The sequence below is a fragment of the Somniosus microcephalus genome, chromosome 1, assembly GCF_052327205.1.
Source record: "Somniosus microcephalus isolate GS21.2 chromosome 1, FLI_Smic_1.0, whole genome shotgun sequence".
NCBI classification, from domain to species: Eukaryota; Metazoa; Chordata; class Chondrichthyes; order Squaliformes; family Somniosidae; genus Somniosus; species Somniosus microcephalus.
In genome coordinates this window covers 173,240,395-173,265,262 of record NC_140987.1, presented here as the reverse complement: position 1 = coordinate 173,265,262, position 24,868 = coordinate 173,240,395, and the positions used below count along the sequence as shown (strand labels likewise).

General features: G+C 43.2%; 1 protein-coding gene across 4 annotated transcripts in view; it reads right to left on the bottom strand.

Annotated features, from left to right (window-relative positions):
• Window positions 1–24,868, bottom strand: part of fbxl17 (F-box and leucine-rich repeat protein 17) — a 950,602-nt gene that overhangs the window by 525,761 nt on the left and 399,973 nt on the right. For all 4 annotated transcript variants that reach the window (XM_085987565.1, XM_085987585.1, XM_085987575.1 and 1 more), the window contains one exon: window positions 4,705–4,835. In XM_085987565.1, coding sequence (XP_085843691.1) covers window positions 4,705–4,835 — 131 coding nt within the window. The remainder of the gene's footprint in view (window positions 1–4,704; window positions 4,836–24,868) is intronic.

Below are 24,868 nucleotides of genomic sequence, written 5' to 3'. Positions count from 1 at the left end.
GGAACAATGTAATAGCCCGAGGACAGAGAGATCAGAGTGGGAGTGAAGCGGTGAATTAAAGTGACAGGCGACCGGAAGCTCAGGGTCACCCTTACAGACTGAACGGAGGTGTTCCGCAAAACGGTTGCCCAATCTGCGTTTGGTCTCCCCAATGTAGATGAGACCGCATCGTGAGCAGCGAATACAGTATACTAGATTGCAAGAAGTACAAGTAAATCGCTGTTTCACCTGGAAGGGGTGTTTGGGGCCCTGGACAGTGGGAAGGGAGGAGGTAAAAGGGCATGTGTTGCATCTCCTGCGCTTGCACGGGAAGGTGCCAGGTGAAGGAGAAGGGCTGTTGGGGGTGATTGAGGAGTGGACCAGGGTGTCGCGGAGGGAGCGGTCCCTTCGGAATGCTGAAAGGGGAGATGAGGGGAAGATGAGTTTGGTGGTAGATCACGTTGGAGGTGGTGGAAATGGCGGAGGATGATCCGTTGAATGTGGAGGCTGGTGGGGTGAAAGGTGAGGACAAGGGGAACCCTATCGTGGTTCTGGGAGGGAGGGGAAGGGGTGAGAGCAGAAGTGTGGGAAATAGAACGGACACGGTCAAGGGCCGTGTCAACCAAGGTAGAGGGGAATCCTCGGTTGAGGAAAAAGGAAGACATGTCAGAAGCACTAGTATGGAAGGTGGCATCGTCAGAACAGACGCAGCGGAGACGGAGAAACTGGGAGAATGGAATAGAGTCCTTACAGGAAGCGGGGTGGGAGGAAGTGTAGTCCAGGTAGCTGTGGGAGTCAGTGGGCTTGTAGTGGATGTTTGTCGAAAGCCGATCGCCAGAAATGGAGACGGAGAAGTCAAGGAAGGGAAGGGAAGAGTCGGAGATGGACCATGTGAAGGTGAGGGAAGGGTGGAAATTGGAAGTAAAGTGAATGAACTTATCCAGTTCAGGGCGAGAGGAGGAAACGGTACCGATACAGTCATCGATGTATCGGAAAAAGAGGTGAGGGAGGGGACCTGGGTAGGACTGGAACAAAGAATGTTCCACATATCCCATGAACAGGCAGGCATAGCTAGGTCCCATGCAGGTTCCCATAGCAACACCTTTAATTTGGAGGAAGTGAGTGGAGTCAAAGGAGAAGTTGTTCAATGTGAGAACAAGTTCAGACAGGCGGAGGAGGGTGGTGGTGGATGGGGACTGGTTGGGCCTCTGTTCAAGGAAGAAACGGAGCGCCCGAAGGCCATCCTGGTGGGGGAAGGAGGTGTAGAGGGATTGGACGTCCATAGTGAAAAGGAGACGGTTGGGGCCAGGAAACTGGAAACTGTTAAAGTGACGGAGGGCGTCGGAAGAGTCGCGAATGTAGGTGGGAAGAGACTGGACAAGGGGAGAACAAATAGAGTCGAGACAGGAAGCGATAAGTTCCGTGGGGCAAGAACAGGCTGAAACGGTGGGTCTACCAGGACAGTCCTGTTTGTGGATCTTGGGAAGGAGGTATCTGAAATTGTTGAACTCAATGTTGAGTCCGGCAGGCTGTTTGAAATTGTTGAACTTTGCAGCCTGCCGGACTCAACATTGAGTTCAACAATTTCAGATAATTATCCCTGCCCCCATTTTTCATGCAGTATGATTTTTGCCATTCCCATTTGCAACATTTTATCTTTCCTGCCTCTTACAAAAGTACAGGGTGTTCTTTCAATTCCTTCCTCCCCTCCTAACCCCCCCCACCCTGTCTCTGCACCTGCTTAATATCTATTACTTCTCCAGCTTTTTCCAGTTCTGATGAAGGGTCCCAGACCTGAAACGTTAACCCTGTTTCTCTCTCCACGGATGCTGCCTGGCCTGCTGAGTATTTCCAGCATTTTCTGTCGTTATTGCAGATTTCCAGCATCCGCAGTATTTTGTTATTATACATTGTTGATCTGTTGCGGGTGCATTTTAAAATCTCCAGCCCTATTCCTACACAGTGCCTTTCTGAAAATAATCAGTTTATGCCAAAAGTTCCATATGGTATCTGGAATAATCTTTCTCTGCTACATTGCACTCTCTCTCGTTCAGTCTGTAAAATACCCTCCAACATTATAAAACTGTAAAAAGTATAAAAATGTTTCATCAGGTAGTGTAAGAAATATGGGCCTAAAAATTATCTCGGGCAGTGGCGCTAACCGGGCGGTATCGGATCGGCTGCCCTTTGTACACAGCGCCTGATATGCAGTTCCATTGACTGCAATAGACTGAATGCCAGGTGTCGTGTATAACTGGCAGTCGATGCGATGCCACACGTTTTTCGCCACTGCCCAAGACAAATTTCTAGCCCATGGTCTCTTTCAGACAATGGCTTTCGATTGTAGCCAGTAACTGCATAAGCTATTGCAGGTGTATCCTCAGAGATATTTTTTGTTCAATTTCCAATTAAAAACTTCTTCATAGTTGCAAGGGTATCAAATTACTGAAACAACTTTTTATGTTAAAGAGAAACCATTTTGTTATTAAAATGTATGAATTTCCCCAATTGTTCAATAAATGTAATCCTCCTACTTGTGTGTTAAGAAATCCATTGCACTTCACGTTCCTCCTCGAGAGGGCATCGTTGCAACAACATGCAATGCATTCTGGGAAGCATGAAATAATTGTCACTTTGTGTGCTCTCTGGTTGCACTATTAAAGTTTCAGAAAACTTTAAATAATTTTTAAAAGTCAGTTATCTTTACTGCTTGTGCGCCAAAATTATACAAAAAATATTACAGTACAGCTACGGACCACAAAACAGCCAGATGCAAAAGAAGCTCAAAATATTAGTGTTCCCAGACGGAAGTGTATGAAGGAGAGGTAAATGTTACAAGCTGGATTTAACCACACCACCACCTTTGTCTGGCGCAAGTAAACTATGGAACCATTTTTTACAACTCTGTTTTTGACCATCAATTTTTAGTGCTAAGAACTTTATTGAAACTACACAAACTCCTTTCACACAAGACCTTTAAAGTTAGCAGTATCACCGCCACCAACTCAGCAAATGTATCCAGTCAATAGCTGAGCCATTAAGAATAGGAAGGTACCCAGTCTCTGACAAGTTAGCAGATGTCAGTCAGGATGGCAGTCGAGATGCTAAAACTGGCCTCAGCCTCCCTGGGCTCGGGGTGGGGGGGGGAACATGAGCCATGGTCAGTGCTCCTTATTGTTATCCTGTGAATCCCTGCATGAAGCGTGTTGTGTGGATATTTGGTGAGGACATTGAATGAGCATGACTATGGTGTCCCCATTCCACCCCTCACCCGACCAGTCAAATATTTTGCAGCAAGCTCACAGAAGGAATGGTCACTTGAAGAGGGGCAATTTTGGTACTCTCAGAACTGTACCCCAGAAAAAAGTCAATGCCTTAAGGAGCAGAAGAGAGATTTTTATCCCATCAGTCTGGGCTGGACTTGAACCCAGATCCTAGAGCTGAAAGGATATAACTACACTACCCAGCTTACCCTCTTGAAATACATTTTCACAGTTACCTTTTGAAGTATTTTGAAGTAGTTCTTATACACATCAATCTACAAAAGATCTTTAAAAAAATCCTGTTGACCTATAGGAGGAAATTCAAGAACTGCTGAAACAACAATTACGTAATACCTTAAGATCGGTAGAAAGGTGCCGTTGAGCACGCTCAGTTTGGAAATCCATCTGGACAAAGCAGGTCTCATTTTTTGAGATATGGGTAAATTAATAAGAGGAAAACATAAAATCTTATCAACTGCGAATGTTTAGTTACAATTTTTGTCAAGCACATCCTATGGCCTCGAAATTCGCCTTGGGCGGTGGGACCAAACGGGTGGTATCAGATCGGCTGCCCGTTATACACAGCGCCTGGCATTCAGTCTATTGCAGTCAATGGAATGGAATATCAGGCGCTGTCCGATACCGCCTGGTTAGCGCCACCGCCCAAGGCGAATTTCTAGGTCTAGATATCTAACAGCTGAAGATCTGCAATCAATCATAGAGTTTGTTTTAAAGTTTTACACAGCACAATTTGTTTTTGTTTCATATTAAAATCTATGTTACAGGAATTTGGCATAATCACAAGGGGTGATATTGTTCTTGGGGGTAGCGCAAAAATGGCAAGAGTGGATCGGCAGCCTGTTTTACACCTCACCTGACTTTCTTTTCCATTGACTTCACTGGAGAAGAAAATCAACCAATTTTACCCCCACAGTATTTATAATCGAACAAAAGTTTTTTTATGCTCTAGCTTTCTAAGCACAGACCTTTAGTAAAATAACTCATACATATTGTAATCTAATTATAATCTAACTGTTTGCTGTAAATTCATGTAATAAACATCCAAATGAATTCAAAATTCAGGCCGAGCCAGTGAGAAAACAAATGGTATGGATCGTACCTAATCTGAAACAGTTGCTGTGAAGAAGCTGTTTTCACTCATGATCTTTAATCTTGCCTAGCAATTTTTTTTTTCCTCTCAAGAAGACTTTGTCAATTAAAACTTAATGGAATGATTTTCAAATACTTGAGATTTTTTTTAATTAAAAATGTCATTGTGCTTTCCTACTGTTACTTTGGAAAGGAAATTATTACAGCTTACATCCTCTGCAATGGCATAAGAATTCATTTTGGTTGTAATGCCTAAATATGTGGCAATAGAACAAAAGTTGTAAAAGTGTTTTCTTGGAGTTTGCACCGTTTATATTAATCGAATGCATGTACTCAGAAAGCACTGCTGTACCTGTCATTAATGCTCCAGTTTAGACATAGATTCAGAGAAGTTAAATTCTTGCATCTCTTCACCACCTCCATTACTGTTTCATTATTCAGTTCCGTTATGTGGCGCAGGTCCAGGCTGACGAGCTCCTTCAGCTTAGGAGGGAAAGGAAAATAAAAATGAAAATAAATCACTACAGGACAATGATCCATCTTGTAATCACAATAAATTAACTGTAACAGAGAATCTAGAATTATTTATATAACAAGTTCCCATTTCCTAATGTTGTGAATGGATGTTTAATAAAAAGTCAACAGCTGGTACATATTGCATACTGGATTCCGATAATTATACACCGTGATTTAAAAAGCATTACAGTAGAACTTGCTATTCACCTACCTTTCTAATTTGAAGCCACCCCAAATTGAAGTTGAGGTTGTTGGCACGTTTTATGTTATTTTCACATGCGAGTGTAGAAAATACTTTTTGTAGAAGAAGCAGAAAATCTATATCTGGGCCAAAAAGCCCATGTGGCATCAAATATAATGGGGTTGATCTGTGGACACCCCGGAGAAATGGTGTGAACGGCCTTGACGCCGTGTCTCCAGTGTGTCCATGAGCTGAAGCTGTGGTGAAAAATTGGGAGAACTCCCATGAAAATTCAACCCCATTATCTTCAGGGAACATTGTTCAAATAATTTATAGTAGATGAGAATGCTACACACATCTAACTCGGCGTGAAATCTAAATAAATTATGGGGGCGGGGGCAAGAGAAAAATATCCTTTTATGATTTACTGCATTAAAAACTCTGCTTTTTGATTAGTTACTGCAGACAAGCTTCTGAGACCATGAGCTTTTGTCATGATCAAAAAATGATAAGTTGTTACAACAGAGTAAGTAAGAAGAGCTACTCTAGCATCCGTTCCTCATTGAAAACCAGTCAAGATCAAGACTTAGGCATGAAATTAATTTATTTTTATTTGGTCCACTTTTCCCCCCTTTCTCTCTCCATTGCTCTTTCTACCTCAAATTTTCTGTAACAAAATAAAGTTCTGGTTCCTTAATAGTTGGTACTTTAGCATTTACTGATTGCGTCTACAGTCATCAGGTAACTAGTTTCAATCCTAAAGAAACAAATAGCTGTACATTGTACAGAACACAAACTCCACTTCAACCATGGATATTCCAAACTTTTTATTTTGATTGAGGAAGGGAACAATTACAGAAAACATGGATTGATGTAGCATGTAAGACAACTGGATTGTAAGGTGACCAGAATGCTACCAGGAAAGAGAAGTGATAGTTATGAAGAACTGCTTGAAATAGTGAGATTTTTTTTACTGGGACAGCAGAGGTTAAGTGGGCGGTGATCTAATAGAGGTTGCAATGCTTTGAGAGGGTAAATAGTGCTAAATTGTTTCCACTGAGGACCATAATTAAAAGAATAAAGATGGTAATTTGAATAAATGTTTTTACACAGAGGGTTATTAGAACATCTATTGAGACAGAGACTAGAACATTGTTTAAAAGAGAAATGGATAAATAGTTATACATAGAAGTTACAACAGAAACAGGCCATTCTTGAAAAGGAAGAATATAAAAGGATATGGGGGAAATGCCAGTGAAATGGACTGAGAATAGACAGCTCCAGTTGAAGAGCTGGCCTCTGGATGATGGGCCTCCTTCTGTGCTACAATTTCTATGATTCCACAAGAAGTACAGAAATCTTGGCTAAAAATACATTAAATATTAATTGTTTCATCGCTCTCCAAAGTATCAAAATAGGTTTCCTTACAGAAATGAATATTTATTTTTCAAAATATTTGTGTAAAACTGAGAAAACTCCGAACTCATATTGTCCTTCAAAAATATGCACAGATGTGGAAAAAAATGCAAGTAGTCTACATTCAAAATAAACAGTGATAGGCCAAATTTCCTCTGCCGTATCTCTGATGAAAGAGCTTATACATAAGCACTGGACCCGGAAATTCCAGGCTGCAAGTTACCACTCAGCCATGTAAGGGGCGGAGCCTCCACCCACCTCATATAAGGCCGCTGATGCGGAAGGGTAGGCCTGGGGATGGGGGAACTCCCTAACCTAGGAGTTCCCACTTTCCAAGTACAGTTGATGCGTACTTGAATCCAGAAGGGCACAAGAGAATCCCAACAGAGATGGCTGTGGGGCTCTAGGCCAGGGAAGAGGCATGGACCCATGAAGAAAGGGTTAATCTTTTAAAGAAAAGCATGTGCAACTGCCCCCCTTGGTAAAGGGACTGAAGGGGGCAGTGAGGTGAAGGGGCAGGTGGCCACCAGAGCTTCCAGCAGCATGGGGCTGGCTGGTGCCAGAGATGTTCCTGTGATGAAGTAGGACCAATGGCTCCAGGCAAATGAGCTGCCATCCCAGTGACCCCCACAAACTCAATCAGAGTCAGCGCTGTAGGGCACCAGCGTGTGTATTCCCAACTTAAATACCGGGATCAAGCTCCAGGGTAGTTCAGGGCCAAATCGTTTTGCTAAATTAGCATATTGTGACATTTTTATTCCAACCAAGATGACAACTACGACGTACACAGACAGCAATCCTCAATTGAACTTAAAGAGTTCTTAATCTTTTATTCGCAGTATCAAAACAATCCCCAAAGTTGGAACTGGAATCACTCAACTTGATTTTTTTCATTGTTAAATAACATTGAGGACTGGGGGCGCATGAAGAGATAACCAAGGTGTTAGAAGGAACAGGACAGGAAGGAAGCACAAGGCTCGCGTTGGTGGGCAGAGAAGTACGAGACTTGGGGACTCAGGCGGAGTGGAACAGGTGGTGTTAGTAAGGAATACCTCACCAGACTGTTCAGGTCACTTTAACCACCATCTCCGGAGCTACATTTTAACTGAATCCTTTTCAAATGTCAAAATATGTATGTGTTAGAAATAAAGAGAATACCTTTGAATGCTGAAAATGTGAAATGGAAACAGAAAATGGTGTAAATGGACATTAGGTGAGTCAGCATTTGAAAAAGATAAACTAGGGTTCTGACCACAGTTACATCTGAAATATTAATTTCTCTCATCTCTTTCAAATGTTGATGGGCCTGCTGTGCATTGCCAACATGTCTGATTTTTATTGTAAATATTCAATTGTGAAGGAATAGCCATGATTCAGAGAATTACACAATACTATGAACAGAATTCTGATATTATTAATACAGAATATACTGAGTTTAAAAATCTAAAGTCTCAGCAGACAGGCTGTAAACAGAAATGCAGGCTTCTGAGAAAAGATCAGTTGATAACAAAGTTGTAAACAGGCTTTGAAATGGGAAAGGGATATTGACCAAGAAACTAAGACCCTATTGAAAAGCAAAGACTTGCTTCCGAAGAGGCTAGAGTTTGGAACAAACACAATGAGAAAGCCCAGTTTAAGTGTTAAGAGCTAACATGTTGGAACAGAAACACAAATATGAAAAGAGGCATGTGCCTTTGAAAACATGACATCAAGTAAAAGAAACATCTGCTGGTCAAATAGTTTTATGTTAAACTTGGAAAACAGGAACCATAAGATTAAATATGCAACAAATTGAGATAGCTAGAAATGCATGAGTCACCCTGGTCAAAGTGTCTTTAATATATACATAGTAAAAACCATACCAACAAGGACACTTTAAAGATATGACTTCAATAGATACACCAAGCAATTACATTGTGTTTGTATTAAACTTGGAACACCACGAAGTCAAAATGTCTGCAAAAAACCAGTAAAGCCAATATTAGGAATTGAATGAAGAATCTTCGATAAGAATGACATCAAACAGAAACCATAGCTGTCATTATTTTTATGATGGTTTTTGGAACACCTAAAGGTAGAGAAATAATTATGCATGCAATAATTGAATTGATAGTAAAATAGAAAGCATTCAAAAGAGGTACCAATAAAGACAATTAGCTGACATCAGCAGAGAACATCAAAGAAGAAACCACTGCCAAAAGGATATAAAAATAAGACCTTTTTCAATAGAAACTCAGAACATGCTGAATGGGCAAAGCGTTTCTCAACTTTCCAGAGGCATCTCTGTAAGTCTTTAACTATAAGTCTCGGGAAGTCAAAGTGATTGATTTTGGTGGATGTTCTGGATTTAGAAATAAGTAAGAAATAAGAAATGTAACAAAGTAAAGATTTGAGAATAAGGATCTCTGAGAAATAAGAAATGTAAGCTAATTGTATTTTGAATTGTTAATGTTGCGACTGATTCAACAGATGTTAACTGAATGTCGGCTCTTAAATAAAACTATATATTTTTATAATTGTCTCAAAGAGTAATTCTGTATAGACTCGCGAACTCACAAATTCTGTACACTCTTTTGTAAGGAGTTGCTGAATTCTGGGGGGTATTCCGGACCCTCATAATATCCGGAAGGTTACAGTCTAGTTCAACTTATTAAAAGTACTATCCGGAGGACGGTAACATCTTTAGTCATTCCTTTCCTTTAGGGAGAGATAGCCTGAACTTTTAGACCCATTTAAGCGTCTTATGGAATTCGGCTATCTCTAACTTAAGTTGAGGGTGAACGTCTGGGGAATACACCTGATCTGGGATAGCCCAAAAGGGCTAGGACTGTAATTATCCCTTCACAATAACTCCTCATCCCTCAAGCCTTGACCTTCTTTAAGTCATATCTAACCTATTTTCACTTGTACTTACAGTACCGGTTAACCTTTTGCTTCAGTGCATTTTCAAGTTTATAGATAAATAAAGTGCTGAAATAAGGCAAGTTGAGCATGAGCCATTAGTATTTATTAAAGTTCAATCAATGGCACTAAATCCTGTATGAAACAGATTAATCATTTTCTGATCCAAGAATAAATATCTTTATTCTCTTAAGCCTCCATTAAAAAGACTTGCATGAACATTTCATATTGAACCCTTGGTGCAGAAAGCAGCAATTTACTTAGCATTTAAGGAAATTGCACTGCACAGCATGTTCCAAGAGGACCCCAAGTGACGAGAACTGCTCTCTGCCGAACTGTGTTTAAATATGCACAGTGAGACAGTCCAATATCCCATGTCCTTTCTCAAAGCCAAGAAAAGCTCGAGTGCTTCACACTGCAAAAACTGGCGTTTAAACAGGTATTTTGTACTTGACAACATATAATTTATCCTGTTATATCAAAAGAAAATTACCTACAGGAAATTGGTTTGCTAAATAATTGCAATGCTTTGCAACTGTAGTCCTTTACAAGCAGAGTGCATTAAAAGAGAACAGCACTCTCTCAGCTGCTCTGTAATAATTTTTCAAATACACAGTTAACCAACTACTGTAGTTGGAGTCTTTGTTCTGGAACTCACAAATGCAACAGTATCTTTAGAAGTAAAAGATTTCACAAGACACACTATCCGGCGGCGGACCCGTGAGGAGCGGCGGCGGTGGCGCAGCTAGGCCCCACAGCGGAGGCGGTGGCGGACCTATGAGGAGCGGCGGTGGTGATTTAAAGCGAGGTGGAGGCGCAGGTAGGCTTACCAATCAGAGTTCCGAGAGCGTGAGAGAGAAGTAAAAAGTTATCGAAGTGTGAAGTCACCAGAAAGCAGGTAACTGATTGGTTGGTGAGTACTTCTCTCTTTCTCCTTTTTTCCAAACTTAAATTTTGTGGTTTATAGTTTATAGGATGTCTGTGGTGCAGCAGGGACTGCTGGTAAACAAGGGCCCTTCAGTATATCATTTAATTGTAGTGTAATTGGTGGGATTGATTTGATTTAATTTAATTTAATTTGAATTAATTAAAAGCTAAGTAATGGCAGGAGAGCTCTGTGCCGTGGTATACTCCTCCTGCACTATGTGGGAAATCACTTCCTGTATCCCTGACGAACATGTGTGCGGGAAGTATATCCAGCTGCAGCTACTGACAGACCGCATTGCGGCGCTGGAGCTGCGAGTGGATACATACTGGAGCATTCGCAACGCTGAGGACATCGTGGATAGCACATTTAGGGAGTTGGTCACACCGCAGGTAAAGGCTGCACAGGCAGGAAGAGAATGGGTGACCACCAGGCAGAGTAGTAGGCGCAGGCAGGTATTGCAGGGGTCCCCTGTGACCATCCCCCTCTCACACAGATATACCGCTTTGGATATTGTTGGGGAGGATGGCTTATCAGGGGAAGGGCAGCAGCAGCCAACTTCCTGGCACCGTGGTTGGTTCTGCTGCACAGGACAGGAGGAAAAAGAGTGGGAGAGCTATAGTAATAGGGGATTCTATTGTAAGGGGTATAGATAGGCGTTTCTGCGGTTGCAAGCGTGACTCCAGGATGGTATGTTGCCTCCCTGGTGCAAGGGTCAAGGATGTCTCAGAGCGGCTGCAGAACATTTTGGAAGGGGAGGGTGAACAGCCAGTTGTCATGGTGCATATAGATACCAACGATATAGGTAAAAACTGGGATGAGGTCCTAAAAGCTGAATATAGGGAGTTAGGAGGAAAATTAAAAAAAATAGGACCTCAAAGGTAGTAATCTCAGGATTGCTACCAGTGCCACATGCTAGTCAGAGTAGAAATAGAAGGATATTTCAGATGAATACGTGGCTAGAGGAATGCTGCAAGGGGGAGGGATTCAAATTCCTGGGACATTGGAACCGGTTCTGGGGGAGGTGGGACCAGTACAAACCGGACGGTTTGCACCTGGGCAGGACCGGGACCGATGTCCTAGGGGGAGTGTTTGCTAGTGCTCTGGGGGAGGGTTTAAACTAAAATGGCAGAGGGTTGGGAACCTGAGCAGGGAGACAGAGGAAAGGGAAACAAGGATAGAAGCAAAAGACAGGAAGGAGAAAAACAAAGGTGGCAGTCAGAGAAATCATGGGTTTAAATCAAACATGGCCACAGTAAATAATAATTCTAAAAGGTGTAAGAGTGTTAAAAATACAAGCCTGAAGGCCTTGTGTCTTAATGCGAGGAGCATTCGTAATAAGGTGGATGAATTAGCTGTGCAAATAGAGGTAAATGGATATGATATGATTGGGATTACGGAAACATGGCTCCAGGGTGCCAAGGCTGGGAACTCAACATCCAGGGGTATTCAATATTCAGGAAAGATAGGCAAAAAGGAGGAGGTGGTGGGGTAGCATTGCTGGTTAAAGAGGGGATTAACACAATTGAAAGAGAGGATATTAGCTCTGATGATGTGGAATCTGTATGGGTAGAACTGAGAAATACCAAGGGGCAGAAAACATTGGTGGGAGTGGTATATAGACCTCCAAACAGTAATGTGGAGGTTGGGGATGGCATTAAAAGGGAAATTAGAGAAGCTTGCAATGAGGGCACAGCAGTTATCATGGGTGATTTTAATCTACATATAGATTGGGCTAACCAAATTAGTAACAATACTGTGGAGGAGGAATTCCTGGAGTGTATACGGGATGGTTTCCTGGACCAATATGTCGAGGAACCAACTAGAGATCAGGCCATCTTAGACTGGGTATTATGTAATGAGAAAGGATTAATTAGCAATCTTGTTGTGCGAGGCCGCTTGAATCAGAGCGATCATAATATGATAGAATTCTTCATTAAGATGGAGAGTGAAGTCGTTGACTCAGAGACATGGGTCCTGAATTTAAATAAAGGAAACTACGATTGTATGAGGCGCGAGTTGGGTAGGATTGATTGGGGAATGTCACTCAAAGGGTTGACGGTGGATAGGCAATGGCAAACATTCGAAGATCGCATGGATGAACGACAGAATTTGTTCATCCCTGTTTGGCATAAAAATAAAACAAAAAAGGTGACTCAACCGTGGTTAACAACGGAAATTAGGGATAGCATAAGATCCGAGGAGAGGACATATAAATTGGCCAGAAAAAGTAGTAAACCTGAGGATTGGGAGCAGTTTAGGATTCAGCAAAGGAGGACAAAGGGATTAATTAAGAGGGGGAAAATAGAATATGAGAGTAAGCTTGCAGGGAACATAAAAACTGACTGTAAAAGCTTTTATAGATATATGAAGAGAAAAAGATTGGTGAAGTCAAACGTAGGTCCCTTGCAGTCAGAATCAGGGGAACTTATAATGGGGAACAAAGAAATGGCTGACCAATTAAATACATACTTTGGTTCTCTCTTCACAAAGGAGGACATAAATAACCTCCCAGAAATGTCGGGGAACATAGGGTCTAATGAAAGTGAGGAACTGAAAGAAATCAGTATTTGTAGGGAAATGGTGTTAGGGAAATTGACGGGATTGAAGGCCGATAAATCCCCAGGCCCAGGTAATCTACATCCTAGGGTACTTAAGGAAGTGGCCCTAGAAATAGTAGATGCATTGCTGTTCATCTTCAAAAATTCGATAGACTCTGGAGCAGTTCCCATGGATTGGAGGGTAACTAATGTTACCCCACTATTCAAAAAAGGTGGTAGAGAGAAAATGGGGAATTATAGACCGGTAAGCCTGACATCGGTAGTGGGGAAAATGCTGGAGTCCATTATAAAAGATGTAATAGCAGAGCACTTGGAAAATAGTGACAGGATCGGACAAAGTCAACATGGAATTACAAAAGGTAAATCGTGCTTGACTAATCTACTGGAATTTTTTGAGGATGTAACTGGTAGAATAGATAAGGGAGAACCGGTGGATGTGGTGTATTTGGACTTTCAGAAGGCTTTCGATAAGGTCCCGCATAAGAGATTAGCGTGTAAAGTTAAGGCACATGGGATTGGGGGCAAGGTACTGACTTGGATAGGGAACTGGTTGGCAGACAGGAAGCAAAGAGTTGGAATAAACGGATCTTTTTCCGAGTGGCAGGCAGTGACTAGTGGGGTACTGCAGGGATCGGTCCTAGGACCCCAGCTATTCACAATATATAAAAGTGATCTAGACGAGGGAACTAGATGTAACATCTCCAAGTTTGCAGACGACACAAAGCTGGGTGGGCGTGTGTGCTGTGAGGAGGATGCCGAGAAACTCCAGTATGATTTGGACAGGTTGGGTGATTGGGCAGGTGCATGACAGATGCAGTGTAATGTGGATAAATGAGAGGTTATCCACTTTGGTGGCAAAAATAGGAAGGCAGATTATCTGAATGGCAATAGATTGGGAGAAGGGGAAGTGCAACGAGACCTGGGTGTCCTTGTGCACCAGTCGCTGAAGGTAAGCATGCAGGTGCAGCAGGCGGTTAAGAAGGCAAATGGTATGTTGGCCTTCGTAGTGAGAGGGTTTGAGTACAGGAACAAGGATGTCTTGCTGCAGTTGTACAGGGCCTTGGTGAGACCACATCTTGAGTATTGTGTGCAGTTTTGGTCGCCTTATCTGAGGAAGGATGTTCTTGCCATGGCAGGAGTGCAGCAAAGATTCACCAGACTGATACCTGGGATGGCAGGAATGACGTATGAGGAGAGATTGGGTCGATTGGGCTTGTACTTGCCGGAGTTTAGAAGAATGAGAGGGGATCTCATTGAAGCTTATAAAATTCTAACAGGACTAGACAGACTAGATGCAGGAAAGATGTTCCCGATGGCCGGGGAACCAGGGGTCACAGTCTAAGGATAAGGGGTAAGCCATTTAGGACAGAGATGAGGAGGAATTTCTTCACCCAGAGAGTGGTGATCCTGTGGAATTCTCTACCACAGAAGGCAGTGGAGGCCAATTCATTAAATATATTCAAGAAGGAGTTAGATATATTTCTTAAGGCTAAAGGGATCAAGGGATATGGGGAGAAGGCAGGGACAGGGTACTGAATTTGGATGATGAGCCACGATCTCATTGAATGGCGGAGCAGGCTTGGGGGGCCGAATAGCCTACTCCTGCTGCTATCTTCTATGTTTCTATTAAAAAGACTTAATGAACCATTGTTCCTAGGTTGCTGAAAGAAGCAAAGGTAGAAATAGCAGAGGCATTGGTCACAATCTTTCACTCCTCATTGGATACAGAGTAGTGCCGGAGGTCTGGAGGGTTGCTAATGTTATGCCACTATTCAAGAAAGGAGCGAGGGATGAACCAGGAAACTACAGGCCAGTCAGCCTAACATTGGTGGTGGGGAAATTATAGCAAACCATTATCAGGGACAAGATAAAGCTTCATTTGGAAAGGCATGGGCTAATCAAGGAGAGCCAGCATTGATCTGCTAAAGGCAAACTGTGTCTGACTAAATCGCTTGAATTCTTTGATGAGGTAATAGAGAAGGTTGATCAAGGTAGTGCAGTAGATGTATATATGAACTTTCGGACGGCATTCGATAAAGTGCCACACAGGAGGCATCGGCAGCGGGTGGAGGCGGAGCTGAGCGGCAGAGCGACTACAAGAGGCCCCAGAGGCTCAGGTAAGGCCCCAGTGCGACATCGGCAGCGGATGGAGGCGGAGCTGAGCGGCAGAGCGACTACAAGAGGCCCCAGAGGCTCAGGAAGGCCCCAGTGCGGCATCGGCAGCGGGTGGAGGCGGAGCTGAGCGGCAGAGTGACTACAAGAGGCCCCAGAGGCTCAGGTAGGCCCCAGTGCGGCATCGGCAGCGGGTGGAGGCGGAGCTGAGCGGCAGAGTGACTACAAGTGGCCCCAGAGGCTCAGGTAGGCCCCAGTGCGGCATCGGCAGCGGGTGGAGGCGGAGCTGAGTGGCAGAGCGACTACAAGAGGCCCCAGAGGCTCAGGTAGGCCCCAGTGCGGCATCGGCAGCGGGTGGAGGCGGAGCTGAGCGGCAGAGCGACTACAAGAGGCCCCAGAGGCTCAGGTAGGCCCCAGTGCGGCATCGGCAGCGGGTGGAGGCGGAGCTGAGCGGCAGAGCGACTACAAGAGGCCCCAGAGGCTCAGGTAGGCCCCAGTGCGGCATCGGCAGCGGGTGGAGGCGGAGCTGAGCGGCAGAGCGGCTCCAAGAGGCCCCAGAGGCTCAGGTAGGTCCCAGTGCGGCATCGGCAGCGGGTGGAGGCGGAGCTGAGCGGCAGAGCGACTACAAGAGGCCCCACAGGCTCAGGTAGGCCTCACCAATCTCCAATCTCAGGGAAGGAGAGGTGTAAAAAGTATTCAAGGTGTGACGTCACCACAAAGTGGGTAAGTGATTGGTTGGTAAGTATTTCTCCCTTTTTAAGCTTAAATCTCCTTGGTTTATAGTTTCTAAGGTGTGATATTCACCATCTAGAATCGAGGCAGAGGGTATTTAAGAATAATATTAATAAATTGAATTAATTACATAGAATGGGAGATCAGGCGATGTGTTGCTGCTGCAATATGTGGGAGCTGGTGGACACCATTGATGCTCACGGTGATCACATTTGCAGTAAGTGTTGGCTGCTCGAGGAATTCCGGCTCCGTGTTGAAGAGCTGGAGTCCGAGCTTCAAACACCGAGACACATCAGGGAGGGGGAGAGTTACCTGGACTCTGTGTATCAGGAGGTAGTCACACCAATTAGATTAATTAATTCAGATGTAGTCCGTGGCCAGGGTCAGGATGGTGTGACTAGAAGTGAGGCAGGTACGGGGATCCAGGAGGTAGTGTTGGAGGAGCCGCAGCCCTTGCACTTGTCCATCAGGTTCGAGGCTCTTACTCCCTGTGAGGATGGGAACAGGGACTGCGGGGAGGATGAGCAACCTGGCCACAGCACCGTGGAGCGGGGGGCCATTCAAGTGGGGGGAGTTAAAAGAAATGTTGTAGTGGTAGGGGATAGTATCGTTAGGGGGATTGATAGAGTTCTCTGCAGCCGAGAGCGAGAGTCCCGAAGGCTGTGTTGCCTGCCCGGTGCCAGGGTTAAGGACATCTCCTCTGGACTGGAGAGAAACTTGGAGTGGGAGGGGGAGGATCCAGTTGTCGTGGTCCATGTTGGTACCAACGACATAGATAGGACAAGGAAGGAGGTTCTGCTGAGGGAGTTTGAGCAGCTAGGGGCCAAATTAAAAAGCAGAACCACAAGGGTAATAATCCTGAGCCACGAGCGAATTTGGCTAGGACAAATAAAATTAGAGAGTTAAATGCGTGGCTGAAAGACTGGTGTGGGAGAAATGGGTTTTGCTTCCTGGGACACTGGCACCAGTACTGGGGCAGGAGGGAGCTGTTCCGTTGGGACGGGCTTCACTTGGCCAGTGCTGGGACTAGAGTCCTGGCGGATCATATAACTAGGGCTGTAGAGAGGGCTTTAAACTAACTAGTGGGGGGGAGGTTCCTAGAGAGCAAATAATAAAAATGACAACAGAGAAGGTCATACACTTAGGTAGCAGTGGGGAAATTAAAAACCAGAGCATGTCAGGAAGGGGCAGAAGGTATGGAGTAAAAGGTAAAGTAATAAAAAGGGCAAAAGCAGGAACTAAGTGTCACAAAACATCTTTGAAAGTTCTCTATCTGAATGCACGTAGCATTCGTAACAAAATAGATGAGTTAATGGCACAAATAACTACATATGGGTATGATCTTGTGGCCATTACAGAAACATGGCTGCAGGGTGACAATGCCTGGGAATTAAACATACCAGGTTATTTAACGATCAGGAAGGACAGGCAGGAAGGAAGGGGAGGAGGGGTGGCTATGTTACTAAAGGAAGGAATCACTGTAATACAGAGAAATGATATTGGGTCAAAAGATCAGGACAATGAAACAGTTTGGGTGGAGGTAAGGAATAATAAGGGGAAAAAAACACTAGTGGGCGTAGTCTATAGGCCTCCGAACTGTGGCAACTCTGTTGGACGGAGTATCAATCAGGAAATAGTTGAGGCTTGTAATAAGGGAACATCTATAATTATGGGGGATTTTAACTATCATATTAATTGGACAAATCAAATTGGGCAGGGCTGCCTTGAGGATGAGTTCATTGAGTGTATTAGGGATGGGTTTCTTGAGCAGTATGTAACTGAACCAACCAGGGGGCAGGCAACCTTAGATCTGGTCCTGTGTAACGAGACAGGATTAATTAAAAATGTCCTAGTAAAGGATCCCCTTGGAATGAGTGACCATAACATGGTTGAATTCCATATTCAATTAGAGGGTGAGAAGGTTGGATCTCAAACAAGCATGCTAAGCTTGAATAAAGGAGACTATGAATGTATGAGAGCGTAATTGAGTAGAGTGGATTGGGAAAATAGATTAAAGGGTAAGACGATACATGATCAGTGGTGTACATTTAAGGAGTTATTTTACAACTTCCAAAAAATATATATTCCACTGAGAAGAAAAGGGTGTAAAAGAAAAGACAGCCATCCGTGGCTAAGTAAAGAAATTAAGGATAGTATTCGACTAAAAACAAGGGCACATAAGGTAGCCAAATCTAGTGGGAGGATAGAGGATTGGGAAAACTTTAAAAGACAGCAAAAAATAACAAAAAGATTGATTAAGAAAGGGAAGATAGATTATGAAAGTAAATTAGCAAAAAATATAAAAACAGATAGTAAGAGTTTTTATAGTTATATAAAAAGAAAAAGGGTGGCTAAAGTAAATGTTGGTCCCTTAGAGGATGAGACCGGGAAATTAATGGTGGGAAATATGGAGATGGCAAAAACACTGAATGAATATTTTACATCAGTCTTTACAGTAGAAGACACTAAGAATATCCCAACACTGGACAAACAGGGGGCTAAAGGGGGGGAGGAGCTAAACACGATCAAAATCACTAAGAAAGTGGTACTCGGTAAAATAATGGGACTCAAGGCGGATAAATCACCTGGACCTGATGGCTTACATCCTAGGGTCTTGAGGGAAGTGGCGGTAGGGATTGTGGATGCATTGGTAATAATTTTCCAAAACTCCCTGGACTCGGCAATGGTCCCGGCAGACTGGAAAACTGCTAATGTAACACCCTTATTTAAAAAAGGGCAGTAGACAGAAGGCTGGAAACTATAGACCGGTTAGCCTAACATCTGTGGTAGATAAAATTTTGGAGTCCATTATTAAGGAGACAGTAACAGGACATTTGGATAATCATAATTTAATAAGACAAAGTCAGCATGGTTTTATGAAGGGGAAGTCATGTTTGACAAATTTGCTGGAGTTCTTTGAGGAAGTAACATATAGGGTGGATAAAGGGGAACCAGTGGACGTAGTGTATTTAGACTTCCAAAAGGCATTTGACAAGGTGCCACACAAAAGATTATTGCTTAAGATAAAAAATCACGGGATTGGGGGTAATATTCTGGCATGGATAGAGGATTGGCTATCTAACAGAAGGCAGAGAGTTGGGATAAATGGTTCATTCTCAGACTGGCAATCAGTAACTAGTGGTGTTCCGCAGGGGTCAGTGCTGGGTCCCCAACTTTTTACAATCTATATTAACGATTTGGAGGAGGGGACCGAGTGTAACATATCAAAGTTTGCAGATGATACTAAGATGGGGGGGAAAGTAGTGAGTGAGGAGGACATAAAAAACCTTCAAGGGGACATAGACAGGCTAAGTAAGTGGGCAGAGATTTGGCAGATGGAATACAATACTGGAAAGTGTGAGGTTATGCACTTTGGCAGGAAAAATCGTAGAGCAAGTTATTATCTTAATGGCAAGAAACTGGAAAGTACTGAAGTACAAAGGGATCTGGGGGTCCTGGTGCACGGAACTCAAAAGGTTAGTATGCAGGTGCAGCAAGTGATTAAGAAGGCCAATGGAATGTTGGCTTTCATTGCTAGGGGGATAGAATATAAAAATAGGGAGGTATTGCTTCAGTTGTACAAGGTATTGGTGAGACCGCACCTGGAATACTGCGTACAATTTTGGTGTCCATACTTAAGAAAGGACATACTTGCTCTCGAGTCAGTACAAAGAAGGTTCACTCGGTTAATCCCGGGGATGAGGGGATGGACATATGAGGAGAGGTTGAGTAGATTGGGACTCTACTCATTGGAGTTCAGAAGAATGAGAGGCGATCTTATTGAAACATATAAGATTGTGAAGGGTTTGGATCGGGTGGATGCAGGGAAGGTGTTCCCGATGATGGGTGAAACTAGAACTAGGGGTCATAGTCTTAGAATGAGGGGCTGCTCTTTCAAAACTGAGATGAGGAGGAACTACTTCACTCAGAGGGTGGTAGGTCCATGGAATATGCTGCCCCAGAAAACTGTAGAAGCTACATCATTACATAAATTTAAAACAGAAATAGACAGTTTCCTAGAAGTAAAGGGAATTAAGGGTTACGGGGAGCGGGCAGGAATTTGGACATGAGTCTAGGTTCGGATCGGTCATGGCCCTGTGGGTAGCGGAGCGGGCCCAGGGGCCGTGTAGCCTGATCCTGCTCCTATTTCGTGTGTCTAATTCTGTTAGATGCAGGAGATGGTTCTGTGATAGTGTATTGGCAGTTAGGATCAGATCAGCCATGATCTTATTGAATGGCGGAGCAGGCTCGAGGGGCCGATTGGCCTACTCCTGCTCCTATTTCTTATGTTCTTGTTAAGAAAATGGAAGCCCATGGAATTAAGGCCAAAGTGGTGGTATGGATACAGAATTGGCTCAGTGACAAGCAGAGGCTGGTGGTGGATGGATGTTTTTCAATTTTTATAAACGACATAGACTCGGGTGTAGGGAGCAGCATTAAAAAATTTGCAGATGATATGAAACTCGACAACGTAGTAGTAGTGATGAGGACAGTTGTAGACCTCAGGATGACATAGAGAGGATGGTGAAATGGGCAGAAGCATGGCAGATGGAGTTTAATCTGTGTTGGTGCCTTAACTATTCACCGTATTTTTTAACGACTTAGATGATGGGATAGAAAGCCGCATATCCAAATTTGCTGATGACACAAAGATAGGTGGCATTGTAAGAAGTCTGAAGCGATGCACTTTGGGAGGACTAATATGGAAAGACAGTAAACTATAAATGGCGCGATTTTGAAAAGTGTAGATAAGCATAGACCTTGCTGTTCATACACTGAAATCCTTAAAGGTGGCAGGGCAAGTTGATAAGGTGGTTAAAAAAAGCATATGGGTTACTTGGGTTTATAAACAGAGGTATTGAACATAAAAGCAAAGAGATCATGCTGGAACTTTATAAATCACTGGTTAGGCCTCAGCTGGAGTATTGTAGACAATTCTGGGCACCACACTTCAGGAAAGATGTAAAGGCCTCAGAAAGGGTACAGAGGAGGTTTGCCAGAATGTTACCAGGTATGAGGGACTTCCGTTATGAGGAGAGGTTGGAAAAGTTAGAACTGCTTTCCTTGGAAGAGAGAAGGTTAAGAGGTGACCTAATAGAGGTCTTCAAGATGATGAGAGGTTTTGCTGGAGCAGATAGAGAAAAACTATTCCCACTGGCAAATCATTGACAAAAGATCTAGACGGGAGTTGAGGAGAAAATTTTTCACTCAGAGAGTTGTCGGGATCTGGAACGTTCTACCTGAAAAGGTGGTGGAAGCTAATTCCATAAATAATTTTAAAAGGGAGTTGGACAGGTCCTTGAGGTTGACAAGGAGGTACTTGAGGAGCTCACAAGGTTACAGACAAAAAGTGGGAGGGTGGGACTAAGCACGACTGCTCTTTCAAAGAGCCAGCACAGGCACGACGGGCTGAATGGCCTCCTTCTGTGCTCTAAGTTTCTATGATTCTATGATAAGCATAATAGGTAACAACAGAAAGGAAAATATTCGGATGGTGATCATAGCAAAGACCAATTTTGTCACACAGGAATGCTACTTCTGATGAACGGATACACCTGAAATTTTAACTTCTTTGTTCTCTCCAGGTGTGCTGGATGACCTGGGAATACAACCCTAGTTTGTGTAATCTCTCCTCATGATTTTACCCTTGGAGTCCAGGTATCATTGTGATAAATCTACACTGCACTACATCCAAGGCAAATATATCCTTCCTAAAGTGTGGTGCCCAGAACTGTTCACAGTACTCCAAATGTGGTCTAAACAGGGCTTTGTATAGGTGTAGCATAACTTGAATTCTAGTCCTCTGGATATAAGGTCCAGCATTCCATTAGCCTTTGTGATTATTTTCTGTACCTGTCCATGACATTTTAATGATCTATGTACTTTGACCCCGAAGTCTCTTCGGACCTCCACTGTTTCTAGCTATTCACCATTTAGAAAGTACTCTGATCTATCCCTTTTTAGGTCCAAAGTGGATGACCTCACATTTGCCTACACTAAAATCCATTTGCCCCAGTTATGCCCATTCGCTTAATCTATTAACATCTCTTTGTAATTTTATGCTTCAATCTACACTGCTTACATTGCTGCCTATCTTCGTGTCATTGACAAACTTGGGTATGTGGCTTTCTAACCCATCATCTAAGTCATTAATAAATACGGTGAATAGTTGAGGCCCCTTGCGGGACACCACAAGTCACATCCTGCCAATTAGAGTACCTGCCCACGATCCCTACTCTCTGTACCAGCCGATGACACAACTGCTTTCATTTACATTTACAATGCGCTCCAAATGTACAAAAACACATCTCAAACATTTAGGGGAAAAAAGGGGTGTTCTTCAGTTGAATTTATCAAATGAACATGAAGACTAATGTTCAAAAGAAAATTAAAATTCCTAAAATACAAGGGCAGATGTGACAGTTCCCCAGTCTTCTCCCTAGGAACTTCTGACAGTGGAGGGGTGAGTGCTAAGCAATCTTAAATCAAAACAAAAATACAGGAAACATACAGCAGGGCAATCATCATCAGAAAAACAAAGACAAATTAATGATGCTGCTGTGACCTCTCATTAGAATTGCTGAGGGTCACAGCTAAGATATCAACTTATCAACATTCTCCCATATGCTGATTGACCTACTGTGCACTTCAAGCAATTACAGTTTACATTTCAGATTTCCAGCATTCATGTTTTTTTTCTTTATCACTGCTAAGTGATCTTGATGTTTTACTTCCTTTCACACTTTTTTGCCTGTACTCTATTTGATGTACGGTTAACTTATCTGCCTAACGAGAACCCTCTTGGTGTCAGATCCCAATCAGTAAGCTGTAAAACGCTTCAGTACTTCTCTCTTGGGCTCCTGAGCAGAATAACACAGCCAGAGGCATTTTTACAAAAAAACATTGAAGTATTTCACCTTTTGAGTAAAAATCCTACCCAATGCTGCACAGAGAGAATTCTCAACATGCACTTTTTCAGCAGGAAACCTGTGACTAACTAAACTAATGGTTTGATGAAAGGAAAAGCCAGTGCTTCCATTAAAAAAAATATGGATTTTCAAAAGTTGCAATGCAATGTTTACCTAAATGTACTGTCAAAAGGATGTGCCTATTTTTCCTATGAAGCTCAACAGAAGCTGGAGGAGCAGCACCCCATCTTCCAATTAGGCACTTTACAGCCTTCCGGACTCGACATCGAGTTCAACAATTTCAGACCATAATCACGGCTCCCATTTTTCCGAACAGCAGCTGTTGGTAATGATTCTGCTCTTCCTATTTACAGCTCCTCTGGACCTATCTTCTGTTTTTTTACTTCTCACGTTACCACGCACTTTTGCCTTGCACCATTATCCCTTTGTCTTTAAATCTCTCCTGCCTTCCATCCTATCACAGACCTTCCCTTTGTTCTTTTGTAAACTCCCCCCTTTCTCTGCCTCTGTATTTGCTTAAAATCTGTTGCATCTGTAATCTTTTCTAGTTCTGATGAAAAGTCATCGAACTGAAACGTTAACTCTGTTTCTCTCTCCACAGATGCTGTCTGACCTGCTGAGTATTCCCGATATTTTCTGTTTTTATTTCAGATATCCAGCATCCGTAGTATTTTGCTTTTGCCTTTTTTTCCCTAACCACTTAATATCTTTTTTGTTTAAAAGAAAATGTTCTTTCAGAATTCCAACTTCTCAAAAAATGGCGATATTTAACCAAAAAAAGAACTCTGGGTCAGTGACAGTTATGCTGGCCCCATGATTCATACCCCTAAAGCACAGTCTGTAATAGATTTACAACTATTGTCATCACTGGACCATGGCGCAGGTAAAGTGATTGCGAAAGTGCAGACAAGAGATGGAAAAATAGCCCGCAGTACAAGTGGTGTAAAACTGCTTTTGCTTTTCTTTTTGTTTTAAGGTTTCAAAAAGCAGATAACAAAGTTAAGACTCTTTCTAAAACAGTTCATTCATATGGGTTCACTGCCAAAATTCCCCCACCCCGCCGGCGAGCTTTCAATTTCAGCCGCACGGTCAGGAAAAATCACCAAGCTGAGGGCTTAGCTACACAGAGAAGGTTAAAACAGAGTAACAAATCATTGCAGGCTGCCTGCATGAACCTCAAATAGCCTGGCTTTGAAGTGGCATTGGGAGTAGGTTGTACATGTGACCTTTGAGATGTAGTGATCGAAGATCACAGAAATAACTATTCACACTGCCCAGTGTCGGCTACATTTTATTTTCATTATAAGGCTCTGTGATGCAATCCAGTACGAGAGGTCAGGCAAGTAACATGCTCCTAGGCATCCATTCACCAGTTTTTTCTCTCCCGTCACAAGACCCCCAATTCAGTCACTCTGCTGATACCAAAAACTAAGATGGCATATGTAAAATCAAGAAACTGGCCATGTGGAAAATTATATTCAGCCACGGTACAGCACAGTACCGATGCACTGTGCCAATCCATGGCATCGATTTTCATTTCCAAATGTGAATCTGTTTTTAAGGCCACCATGTAAGAAGCCGAAACCCAACATGCAAATCGCCAAACGTTAAATATGGGTCTGGAGCATTGTGAAGTCAGTTTAAGGCTCCAATCTGTATGAACTGGCTACAAAACAGTGGGGGTGGGGGGACTTTAACTCGCAGCAGGTTTCCAGCAGGAAACTGTGCTGGCAAAGTAATTTTATGCCTGCCCGTGGCAGACTGAGGCCATGGTGATTTTAACATGAGGTCGCTGGGAAGTGGTTGCTTGCCTGAAGAAAATCAGGCGGTGTTTGGCCACACACTGGCTATCAGGTAAGGTGCAGCCGGGGGTTAAGGGGCATCTCGAGGGAGGGAGTGAGGGAGGGAGCATGGGGGTTCTGGGAGGCTTAAACTTCCTTCTGGGGCTTGAAGGAGTCTATAATAAGGGATGAAATTATTTGGAGTCAGCACATATTTTTAACAGTGATGCCTCATCAACCTTATACAATTCTTTCAAGAAAAAAAGAGAATTGTGACAAAAATGAGGTATAGAAATTGGTGGTTCATGCAGACAAGAACACCTGCACAGACTTGATGAGCCAAATGGCCTGGTTCCGTGCTGTAACATTTTATGATTCAGTACAGAAGATCAGTCAAAAAGTTTGCAAAGATTGGTTACAGTCATTCATTCTTCCTGCATCAACTACAGGGAACATCTTGGA